The following is a 12,156-nucleotide window of genomic DNA, read 5'->3' as shown; positions in this document are numbered from 1 at the left end:
GTTGTAAGTGATAGACAATGAGTTAAAATGTTTTGAATGAAATGTTAATCAAAACAAAATAAATACAATTAAAATTTAAAAAAATAAGTAAACATTGTTAATAATAATCAACGTGGCCCGTTGGAGTGAGTGGTTAGCGCGTCGGCCTCACAGTTCTGAGGTCCTGAGTTCAAATCCAGGTCAGACTACCTGTGTGGAGTTTGCACGTTTGCCCCGGGCTTGAGTGGGTTTACTACGGATACTCTGGTTTCCTCCCACGTTCCAAAAACATGCACGGTAGGCTGATTGGACAATCTAAATTACCCCTATGTATGAATGCGAGTGTGAATGGTTGCCTGTCTCTTTGTGCCCTGCAATTGGCTGGACAGGGTGTCCCCTGCCTCTGGCCTGAAGTCAGCTGGGATAGGCTCCAGCACCCCCGAGACCCTAGTGAGCACAAACGGTTCAGAAAATGAATGAATGAATAATAATAACTAAAATAATAAAAAGAGAAAAGCTCTGCCTATGGGAGGACTGCCAATCCATTTTGATAGAGTGTTGACATGGTCTAAATTGTCTCTCAATTGCCTAATGTCAGATCGTAAGTTTGTTGTACTCCTGTTTAATGCAGCTGTAGACGACATGGTAAAATCGTCGGTCGTTCGACATGAGGTCCGTGACCATCTCCGTGTGGTTTAAGTCTGGCAACAAGTAGAGCGACGCCTTCACGGACATTGAGGTGAGCATCTTTGAGAACTCGGTGGAAGCTTCCGCCGGAACCATGATGTCACAGGTCCCGTGGATTAAAGTGACTGGAGGCACTCTGAGGAAAAAGACAAACTATTAGTCTAGCAAATACTAATGGTTAGCTTTGAGTATGGGTTACGTTTTCGGTATCACCTTTTTAGTTTGTCCTGGTCAAACTTCTCCAGCCAGTAAGTAGGTGAATAGTAGGGGAAGTTCTCTACTCCATTCATGGCTTTATGCATAGCTGAAACGTATTCCACTCCTCGTTTCTGCTCATATTTGTAATGTTCCATGATGTTGTACACTCCGCTGAGACCTGAGCAAAGAATGGCATCAATTGTGTTAATGACCGCTAATGAGTAAAAAGCTATTAAGCAAAAACAATAAAATCCTGCTTGTCAATCCTGCCTGTGAGTATATAAAAAAAAACGTTGGTGCTAAAAATGTACGATTTGGCATTTTTATTTTGAAAAAATGATGTTTCACCACAAACCGATGTTGAAATTGCCCAAAACTAAGAATAATTTTTCTTGTTCCGTACTCTTCCAGATCTGTGGTTACTCACATTGAGAAAATCATGTTATCGCTTAAGTCGTTTTCTGACCTGTGTGACCTATGAACTCATTACCCCAAATTTAATCACCTCCATTTAATTTAACAAAAATATCCTGTATTTATATGATAATAATTCCCTTGTTTGTTCTTGAGTTATCGTTAACATAAACATAAAAACCAACAGATGAATAAAAATATACAGAACGTAACCATTTTCTGGAGGTTTCACTTACTGTCTGTCAGTGGTAATAAGAATGTGAATTAAATCGAAATCATAATATCATCCAGAAAAATTGCACATTCCCACAAAGCAAAGATTTTTCGTAACTCCAACAAACAACTCGACTAAATTTAGCTCCTCCTCAACATGCAAAGATATTTTTAACAGCCAATGAATAGCCTATTCAGTCAGTACCATTTTATAGCATATGACGCATTACTAAAAAGCACAAAAAGTACAAATAAACAAGTGCTTTTTCTCAAAATAAAATTCACAGTCAGCAAATACAAATAAGTAGCATTTCACCCGAGTGCTTACACAGGCATCAAATAACCAGAAAAAAACCTTTATCTGTGTATTTGTTAAAATGTTTCTGCTAAACAAGTCATTCTGTGTCAATCAAGATGACAGCAATTCTTACCAATAACACCTTTGATTGTAGCCACTAAATCCCGCTGTTTGCTGGCCTCAATGAAAAGTTCTTCCCTCGCATCGATGAGAAACAGTGTGGTCAGTACACACAAATGCGCACCCGCTGAATGACCAATCAATACGATATTGTTCTGCAAATGACAAGAAAAGGGCTTATTATTTTCCCACTGGGTGAATTTTATAAAGCAGATATGTATTTTTTTTCTACTACTAGGGTAGTGTTTGGAATAGAGAAGTTTTAAGAAGCAAGTTATGCTAAAAGCGACTCTGAAAACCAGCCCAATTTGCAAGCTCATGTTGATTTACTTTGACAGGGGCTGGCCGAGTCGCAGCTCTATAACTAATAGAGTTTGATGAGACTGCAAAGGGGGGGGGGGGGGGGGTCGTCCCTTGAGACATTAGAACACCAGCACAATGATGGTCGATGTGAAGCATCAAAACATAGGATAGTATTAGTTTTTCTGTTATTTTCTAAACAGAAAATTCTGAAGTTTGATTGATGCAAAAAGGAGAAATTGTTTACCTGTCGTGAAAAGTTATATATTATAAATACTGATCTATAAAATGCTGGTTTTGTCTTTTCAGTTCATCTTACATATGAATGAATGCAGTTTTCTTGTAAAATGTGGCTTATATTATAGTCAGGTATACCCTAAGTTAAAAAAAATATAGAATGTTATTTTTCTTCTTACTTTGTCAAAGTTGAACTTCTGACCATTCTCTTGAGTCCAAATGAGGCAATCTGCAACATCTTGTACCATTCCTAAAACATTCATCTGTCAATCAAAAAAAAAAAAACAATGATTAACAATTTTGATTAAAAAAAAGGGAAACATTTTTTGTTGAGTGTGGTCTGACAGCTCGTCATAATTCATCTTTAGTTGCAGAATCCAAAACTGATGACAGTGTTTCTTTTCCAAAACAAATTCTTGAACTTTAGGATCCACGTTTTCCTAAAAATATGGAACTTTATAGAGTATTTATTTAAATTGTTCCCCAGTGTTGTTGTGTCTGGGTATTGGAGTTTTATGGAATTAACCTTTGGATATGTGGTGTAGTCAGGACAAATAACAGTTGCATTGAGTTCTTCCGTCAGATGCCGGGCCAGCAAACAGTAAACGCATCGCTCCCCAGACGACCAACCACCACCGTAGACAAATACCACGAGGGGTGGTAGTGCTGCCTTATCTCCTCCAGACTTTGCCAATCCAGGAGGGTGGTACAAATCAAGCTTGTTCCCACGGCGACCAAATTGGATGCCCTTTAAAGTGTAGACAAAAGCATGGTTTATTTCACAATGGCCAAAAATTTAACTATAATAATGCATCTCAAAAACAGCAACAAAATACCTTTAAAAAAACAAAACTACAATGTTTTAAAATAAAAAGGTTTAAACATAATTTAGAAAACTCTGGTGTACAAACAATTGGGTACATTCAGGAAAACACAGATTTTGGGGAACGATGGTAGATTCAAACTCGACGATCAAATATTTCATACCATCAGTTTAAACAACTCATGCAACAGAAAATAAAGAGGAATTTGTTGGCCAGGGTAAATACATTTATGAATATGCATCTCCTCCTAGTGGCCACTTGTATATTATAATCCTGTACTAAATGAGTATACATTGATTTCCCTTGGTTTGTTCAAGTGGATTGGATGTCTATTCATGCACTAAAACAAGATTCCAAGCAATCAAGTTAAAATGTACATGACTAATGAATGTACTTAATTAATATTTTATATAAATGAAAACACACCTTTTCATAATGGGTTCTGTTCTTCTCATTCTCATACCATGACTTCAGTTGTAAGTAAAGTCTTCCATATTGCAGCCATTTGAGTGACTCCAACACAGCTTTTGTAATACAGTAAATCCGTCTGGGTGGAATGGAAAGTGTCAGTCAAACATTTTTCTTTCTGCATAGCAGACATGACCAATCAAGTTACCTTGGTTTGATAGCTTCCAGGTACTTTTTGTAGCCAGGTTTGCTGGGCAATCCAAGCATCAACTGGGCAGCCAGAGAAATGGAGTACGGAAGACCCACAAACATGACGCCTACAGCCACTGGCAACCACAAGTGGTACTTAAACCCTGACCTTGGGAGGACAAATTCATGTCAGTCACATCAAACTCAAATCAGCTTGGATCTAATGTGTTATTTGTACAATAAGGTTAACAATAAACTAGAAATACTTATTCCCTATTTTGAAGAACATAAATTAGCCTACTAGAATACTAGAAAAAAAACTAACTGAATTCCATTGTTGACTCTTGACAAGCAAATTAATTATCACTGCCAAACCTCCTTGACAAAATGGATTGGACATCTAAGGTCAACATTGGCACTGAATCAAGAGTATGTTGTCTCAGTTGAAATGGATTGCACATCAATGGCAGCCGCAGTGATAAAAATGTCAAATCTTTTTTGTGTCTTAACCACAAAAAGTGGCCGGACTACCCACGTTTTAGATATAATCATTATGAGATATCCCAATAGTTTACATATAATAATTGTATGGTCCTTAACTAGGTCAACAATCCCATTCATCATGTTTCGAGATTACTAGTTTCCCCGTTTTCTGATGGTCAAACAAAGACAAATAAAACAATAAAAGTACATACATTGGTACGGTTACAACTTCAAGTGCCAGTCGACCTTCAAATGCAGGTGGAAATGCTGAATTAAATATTTTTCTCTCCTTGTCCTCGAGAAGCCATTCCGATACTGTAATTCACGGTAACAAAGATAGAACGTGTTAAGGTTATTTTTACTTCCGGGTTTATAATTGGACCATCAAACGAGTGTAAAATTATTTTAAAAGTCAATTTTAAACATAGCATTGGTGATGTGTATTTTTAGATGTACTTTAAAGCATAATAACCTTATATTTCGCATTGACAATAGTTCAATTAACGTTGGATGACAAACCGCGGCGATTGAATGCGTTATCGTTTATGTGCGAGAGGGTTATTATCTTGGCTACAATTTACAGTAGTTGTTTCGGCAATAACCCGGAAGTGAAGACCAATATTATACTGTAAAGAAAAGATTACAGAGAGCTGTTTGTCCAGCAGAGGGAGGAAAAGGCCTGGAAATTAGTGTCTGGCAAAAATTTCATAGGGATAGGTCATAGGTAAAATTATTTGTTACTGGAAATATTAAAAACAAAAGCAAAAAAAATAAAATAATTTCCATTTTTTAATTAAATTATGAAATTGAATAAAGGACTATTTAGTGGGGATTTGTTGCTTTTTAATATAAAATTTGTTTTCAATTAACTCTTTCTAAATTGTTAAACTTTTTTTACCTTTTCATAATTTAATTAGATTTTTTTTTTTAAATTAAAAAGAAATAAAACTGTAAACATTTGCATTTTCTACTGTTAGCTCTTCAGATGTCATTGAACCACAATCACTGACAGCTTTCCCAGTCAAGATAAATTAGGCCCCTGGCACCATCAATGACAGTCAATGAGTGCCCGATAAAGGGAGAAAGAGTTCCGACTTCACAATCAGGATCACACACTTTTGCACGGTATCTTTGTTGAGCACATGCGGGCAAGCTGTCATTCAAAAAGTCTGTGTATGACAGGGTCACATTTCTTTGACCCCTCATATTACATTTACAAAAGACTATCTTTAACTTCCAACATTCATAATGTGGTTCTTGTATGCTTTCATTGGCCTTGTAACATGGAACCTTTCTGTGCAAATTTACCAAATGCCTTACCGATCCAAAGGTTATTGTTATGTTTGGCCCCTTGGAACGAAGCCTCCAAACCTGAGTGGGTGTGTGGTTGCGCCTCCATCTGCCACGATGTGGGGAGTCCCAGGTGCTTTTTTCAAATGCCACAATAGAAATGAAGTTGCTATGTATATATATATATAGTGCAAACTCAGGTTTTAGCTTGACAGCCTAAAAGCCCAGTCAGCCCCTTTTCAATTCAGTGGTATGATTTAACAACAGTTGCCCCGTGCTTGTTTAGGAATGATATGATCCTGAGCGGAATTATTGTATTCACAGTGGTGCTAAGAAAATAACTAGGGAATAAACCTACATTGTGTGTTAGTATTGTACGCGGGTAGCCCTTGAAACTCGGAATGGTGGAAAAAAGTGGCCTCGATGAAAGAATCCAGTTAGTTGTGAAGTGAAGAATAATAATCATGGGGGGTGGTAGTGGTGTAAATGAGTTTCTGACGGGAACTCCTGGCCTACTTGCACTTAAACATGACTTTTTTTGAATCTTTTGAGGACTTTTGATTGCTCACTGGAAAGGCTGCTTGTACTGGATGCCGCTGTGGAAAAAATCCCCATCTGTCAACTGTTCTGTGGTATAACATTTTATTATGTGTCATCGTTATTTGTAAACACTCTTGTCATATGTAGTTGTTTGTCGGCAAGAGACAGGACAAGCAGAGTCAGAAATAATTTCATGAAAAATTCTAAATAATAAGAACTGACTAATTCTTCTTCGTTAAACATCTATAGCAAACTCATTGGCTCTTTTCGACCGGGAGGGTTCGCAGTGACCTTTCAGTTCTGTTTTATTTTAAGCAGTCATACATAAACGATATCTTCTGCTTTATCCATTTGAAGCTCAAACCTCTAAATAATTGACAGTAAATTAAAATTCGATAACTGTCCCTCGGAACAAAAAGACTACATTTCAAATATAAATTTGCTTACATTTGTATCATATTTTTATGACACATCAGTTTTTATCAAGGAAAGAATACCCCACTACTCAAAGTTTATGTAACAAATATGATACATATGGTCATGCAACTTTTCTGCAGCAATGTGGTACTTCAATATCAGAGACATAGATATTCTGACTTTTTCTAAAGGGGTGTTGTTTGCATCCCAGTGTTCCTCAAAGTAAATAACTTGACACCAATACCCTTGACCATTACCCATAAGCCTCCTGGTTAAGGACCAGAGCTCCAGTACTATTTCCAAAGGGAGTGAATCCTGGGTACCTGCACTCATGTAGACATAATTCGATGCAACAACATGGCATCCCGTTTCTTTGGGCTCATATTCTTAGGTCTATATGGGCTCTAAAAATCATTTCTCGTAAGATGGGTTTCACCCTCTACCACTCTGCCACTTGAGGAATCTTTGAGCATGTGTGGACAAGTTAATTGCCCCCTGGCTTGTATTTGCTTGTATTGTCAGGCTCACCTTTGGTAATTTAGAACGTAGCCTCCCGTTGCTTTTGGATTGGAAGACAGTTTCTGATTGGGGACTCTATCTTACTGCTTGGAAATTGCCATCTTTCAATGTAGACAATGAAAATATGACCTGAAAGATTATTAATGGCAGTTAGAGCCTGCCAATACAGAGCATAGTGGTTCTTTGGACTGTTCTGTGTATGATAGATCATCCATTTCACCGTATAGTGCTATGAAACAGTACTTCATGCCTTCATTACATTTCAGATGAAATCATGCAGTTGTCTAAAAGGTTTACTCTGGAGTCAACCAGGCCTCCCTAAATGTAGGGTTGTAAAACTCAACACCAGTGTTGAGCTTCTTAATAATCTCTAGACTATATTTTACAGTTGTTGCTGTCATCTTAGTCTAGACGCCAAAAAAGGTCTGTTCGTGAGCCAAACTCGGGATAAAAGAATTTTATAAATTGTTCAACCTCACATTCATAGGGAAATCCTTCAGTATTGTAGTTGTGTTCTCCTCCACTCCTAGTCATGACTCAGCGTGGGCGTTGGGCAGAAGCTTCCAAGAAAGGTGTATATTAGATCCTTAAGATTAAGAAAAATGGGTGCCACCAATAGCAAAGAAATGACTCATATATGAACATAAGAAGTTGACTTGTCTAGACTCACATAACAGGAAGCATTGTTTTTCATTCTGATCAGGCCATCTCCCAGTCCTTGTGTGGTCTCTTCAGTCTTAAAACTTTAAACCCTTAGTGAGACTGTAATTTTTACAACAGGACACTCATTTAACTCATTGGCTGGCACTGACAGCATTAGATCGCCAACTCATTATGAAAAGGAGAAGCTGGCATCACAATGAGCATTCTTTGCAAGCCCTCTTCCCAGTTTTATTAACATTGTATTCATTTATGAACAAACGGTACAGTGATTGTAGAGTTAGCAGTTCTTGGATTGAGGTTTCAATCCCTGGTGAGTTCCCCCCTTTGGTTACATGGGTTATCATCGGGTCTTTCAGCTTCTTCCCACATCCCAACAAACGTGTGTGGTTCGCTGATTGGCCAGTCCAAATTGTCTGTAAGTATATATATGAGTGTTTGTGTGTTCTTCTCAATGTCAAGTGTGATTGGCTGGAAACCAATTCGGTGTGTTCCTTGGCTACTGCACATAGATGTTTGGGATAAGCTCCAGCACCTCCGTGATCCTTGTGAGGATAATGAATGAATATTTTTTTACACCATCAGAACTTTTCATTAAGAAATTATAATAGGAAAATATTATAATATGTGGCTTTCATGACCCAATATGCTATTCATACTGAAGTTAAACTGCCCCATGAAAACGCTATGCCCGTCGGCTAGAGCGGTTTTGTATTTACACAGACATTACGTTGCCAAAGGTCAAAGCGTTTCAAAACAAACAAGTTAATAAGGTAATGATGTAATGTAATATACAAATAAGCAGTATAACAGTTTAACCTGGTGATTTGGACATTTTTCTTGTAATATTACAACTCCAAAATGTTATTCTGAAAGCATGACCTCCTGTAGGCCTAATTTTTTCTTGTCTCACATAGAGATTTGTTGAATTCCTACATCCCAAAAACATGCAGGGTAGGCTGATTGAACACTCTAAATAGCCCCTATGAATGAGGATGAGTATGAATTATTGTCTCCTTCTGCCCTGCGATTGGCTGGCCGCCATACGGGTTGTCACTTGTCCTATAAAGGGTTAATTGCTTCCAGACACATTTAATCATTCACTATTTTGCTTACCTCAAACACTGTCAAAAATAAATTATAATTTGTACGCACGGGTTTGTCTACTTCCTCCCACAAACTCCAATTTTGACCTCCTCACCCCAAGCTCTGAACCGACGCATGGCGCCGAGCTAATACTGAGAAATGTCGCTCCTGTATTTCCTCTTCCACAGGGCACAACTCGAGCAGGCCTGTAGTGTAATGCGCCTGTCAGTTAGCCTGAGACCACCAGGATACAGAGCCATCTTTTCACGCGAGCTTCGCAAACACACACTAGACTCAGAAAGGAGCTCCCTTTGATTCTAGGGGGGAAACCATGGAAACTGGCAACGATTGCAAGGCCCAGTTTCTAGGCATCCCAATGCCCGGAATCGCACCCAGACGGAGTAGCTCTGAAGGTAATGCGGTTTTTCATGGGGGCCCTGTGATTGATTCATGCGAGACAGAGATTCCATTGAGGTGTACAGCGTGAATACCAACAAGCCAGTGAGGATGTTCAAGCATGCAGGAGAATGGGGGGACTCAGATAAGAGAATTTGTGGGAAAAGGGTGCCGGAAAATACAAAATGATGGCTCGTAGGATCTGCAGGTTTGTATGCACCACTACAATATGACTAGTACAGTATGACCAGTACTTTATCGGTATTTTTTTTCTTAATTAATTTATTATATTGATTATATATTTTTGTTTTATATTATTGTATTTATTTATTGCTCTTGAAATAATTATTTGCTCCAAATGTATCCAATTCATTTTATTTAAAACAGTTTGTAGACATGTTATATTGCCCATGGCAAAATAAGCAGAGAAAACTACATGTTACAAATTACATGTTTTCAAAAAATCCAGTGGGCTAAAAATGAGGCCTTTTTCCTATATGAATGTAATAAAAAGATGAAAGTATTAAAATGATAATATATTCTTTTTACATGAATTGTTAAGTAGACTTAGCAAAACATTAATTACTGTTTTTATTTCTATAAACAGAAACACATATTTCACAAGCATTTCCAATATATGCCTTTGCCATAAGGGATTATGTATTTTCTTAAAGGTATCCAACCTAGCGCCATCTATTGACAAGCCACTACTAATATCTTTATTTAGATAGATTCCTTTTGCAGGTAATGGGGTGTAGAGTTGCAGTGCGTCATGTCCCTTTCCATCATGTCAACTGAAGCTTCCATCCAATGGCCGACCCTCCCTTAAAATGTACTGATATATGAATGGAATTTGTAAGATAACAGACACCTCATCCGTCCCTAAAAACCTTATTCAAAAGAAGACCCTTCAAGGTGAGCTTACATTTGAACCTTTGCATCTTTTGCAATGATACCCAACACTAATGGCAGAGACTAATGTGACAAGGTATTAATAGAATCAAAGTGACGCTTCATCCATATTATGTGACACGATCATGACCCCTTACCTAAGCAGAACATATTTTTTTCTGTGCTTTCTTTGTGTCTTCAACTCTGACGTTTAGGAAAAATTTGGTATTTGTGCCCATTAGGACAACTATGAATATTTAACACAAGAGGCTACGTCATTGGAAATATCATGCCATGTTTCGTCATGTTTTTTTCCGTCTTTGTGCATCGACTTTCAGGCAGTAATAGCTGACCAAGAGTGTAAGCAGACTGGACAGCGTTCATTTTGTAGACATAAGAAACTTTGTGATGTGTGTGATGTGATCTCTGCTTTACAGGCATGACCAGTCCTGTGCAGCAGCTGCGTAACATCCCAGTATAGAAGTGCTGCGTCAACTTGTTTCTCTTTCATGTGTTTAATTCATGGCCTGACATTCGCAACAATGGCATTCATTTAAACTAGGTGGATTGGATTTGAAGACTCACGATTCTGAGCTATTGATGTTACAGGACAAAGAATCCATTTTGAACATGAACTACGTTCACTCTGTTTTGCCTAAATTTTTACATTATAATGCCAGGATGAGGAAAATACTGAAATGCACATCTGTCCATCACATGGGTCTGTGAAACAAAGGGATTATTTTTTAAAGGCATGGCATGCTCCAAACCACAGTTACAGTAAAATGGCACACAGCGAGCGCGGTATTTTTCAATTCAGCACCTTCTATTTGTTTTACACCTCTTAGTAGGCAGTGTCCACGGTTAACATTCTTTCCACAGTTTAGCAGTATCAAATACTGTCAATCTTGCATACATAAACGCTCTTTTGTATTTTGTCTTGAAATTGCGGAATCTAATGTATTTTGTCGATTCCGCAGGAAAATGTGTGACTAATTCCATTTTAAATCATGTATAAACCATTGGTGCTCGATACATGGATTGGGATTTATCAGTAGATTGCTAAAGTGCTACTGGTAGATCGTATGACAACAAGATTGGATTCAGTCTGTTAGTTTCCTTAGCAATGATATTATGAATTTGGCATGTCTGCAGTTAGCGAGTGCACGATTCGGGAATAGACTGCCTTTCCATTCCCATATATGTATCCATGTACATCTATGTGTATGTATATGTATGTGTATGTATGTGTATGTATGTGTATGTATGTGTATGTATGTGTATGTATGTGTATGTATGTGTATGTATGTGTATGTATGTGTATGTTTGTGTATGTGTATGTATGTGTATGTATGTGTATATATGTATATATATGTGTATATATTTTTTTTAAAAAAAATTTATTATCTACGTATTTATGTCTAAACTGCCTTTCCTGTATATTTGCATTCTCACCCTCTTGCTACTGTGACAATGAAATTTCCCACATACAGGATGAATAAAGTTATCCAATCCAATATGTTGATAAACCTAGCAATAGAGTTTATCGTAACCTATATCAACATACATAACAGCTGAGCTCTGTCAGAGCCGAGGGAAAAAAAAGGTAGATCGCATGAGATTGACTGCCTGAAAGGTTGATTTTGAAGCAAAAAGTTTGAACACCCCTGGTTTACACTTTCATCTCTAACTATTCTGGCTCGATTAGTATACTGAATCAGGCAGGCTCAGCCTTTGTTCGCTGTTGAAATTCTTAACAACACACCATGGCAATTTGTGCAGAGAACGGGAGGAGTGATGTACGCTTTGATATACACCGGCGAGACGAACAATGTGAGGCAATTTGGTGGTGTCTCCAATGACATTTGGGAATAGGGTGTTGCTTTTCTTCTCTTGTGGAACAGGTTTGACATGGAGTTATCAGTGGGTCATCAAGGGTATGTTTGGGAAAGGTGAGAAAGGGGCGGTACCTGCGATGTGAAAAGGTTTTCATTGGAAATTTGGTTC

At 37.8% G+C, this 12,156-nt stretch overlaps 1 protein-coding gene across 2 annotated transcripts; it reads right to left on the bottom strand.

Moving 5' to 3' along the window:
- Positions 1-371: 371 nt before the first annotated feature.
- On the bottom strand, positions 372-4,946 carry LOC144195500 (uncharacterized). Of its 2 annotated transcripts, XM_077715193.1 has the most exons (9): positions 4,823-4,946; positions 4,563-4,665; positions 3,887-4,036; positions 3,697-3,817; positions 2,973-3,194; positions 2,626-2,709; positions 1,923-2,064; positions 880-1,042; positions 372-802 (listed from the first exon to the last, which is right to left on the bottom strand). In XM_077715193.1, coding segments are annotated over exons 2-9 (1,113 nt in total). In that variant the 5' UTR covers positions 4,565-4,665; positions 4,823-4,946; the 3' UTR covers positions 372-573. The 2 variants fall into 2 exon arrangements, with proteins under 2 accessions (XP_077571319.1, XP_077571318.1); XM_077715192.1 differs by lacking the exon at positions 4,823-4,946 and having other exon boundaries at positions 4,563-4,723.
- Positions 4,947-12,156: the final 7,210 nt, after the last annotated feature.

This window comes from Stigmatopora nigra, chromosome 4 (genome assembly GCF_051989575.1).
Source record: "Stigmatopora nigra isolate UIUO_SnigA chromosome 4, RoL_Snig_1.1, whole genome shotgun sequence".
Taxonomy (NCBI): Eukaryota; Metazoa; Chordata; class Actinopteri; order Syngnathiformes; family Syngnathidae; genus Stigmatopora; species Stigmatopora nigra.
Note: the sequence above shows the minus strand (reverse complement) of the source record. Positions and strands in the feature narration are given on the sequence as shown.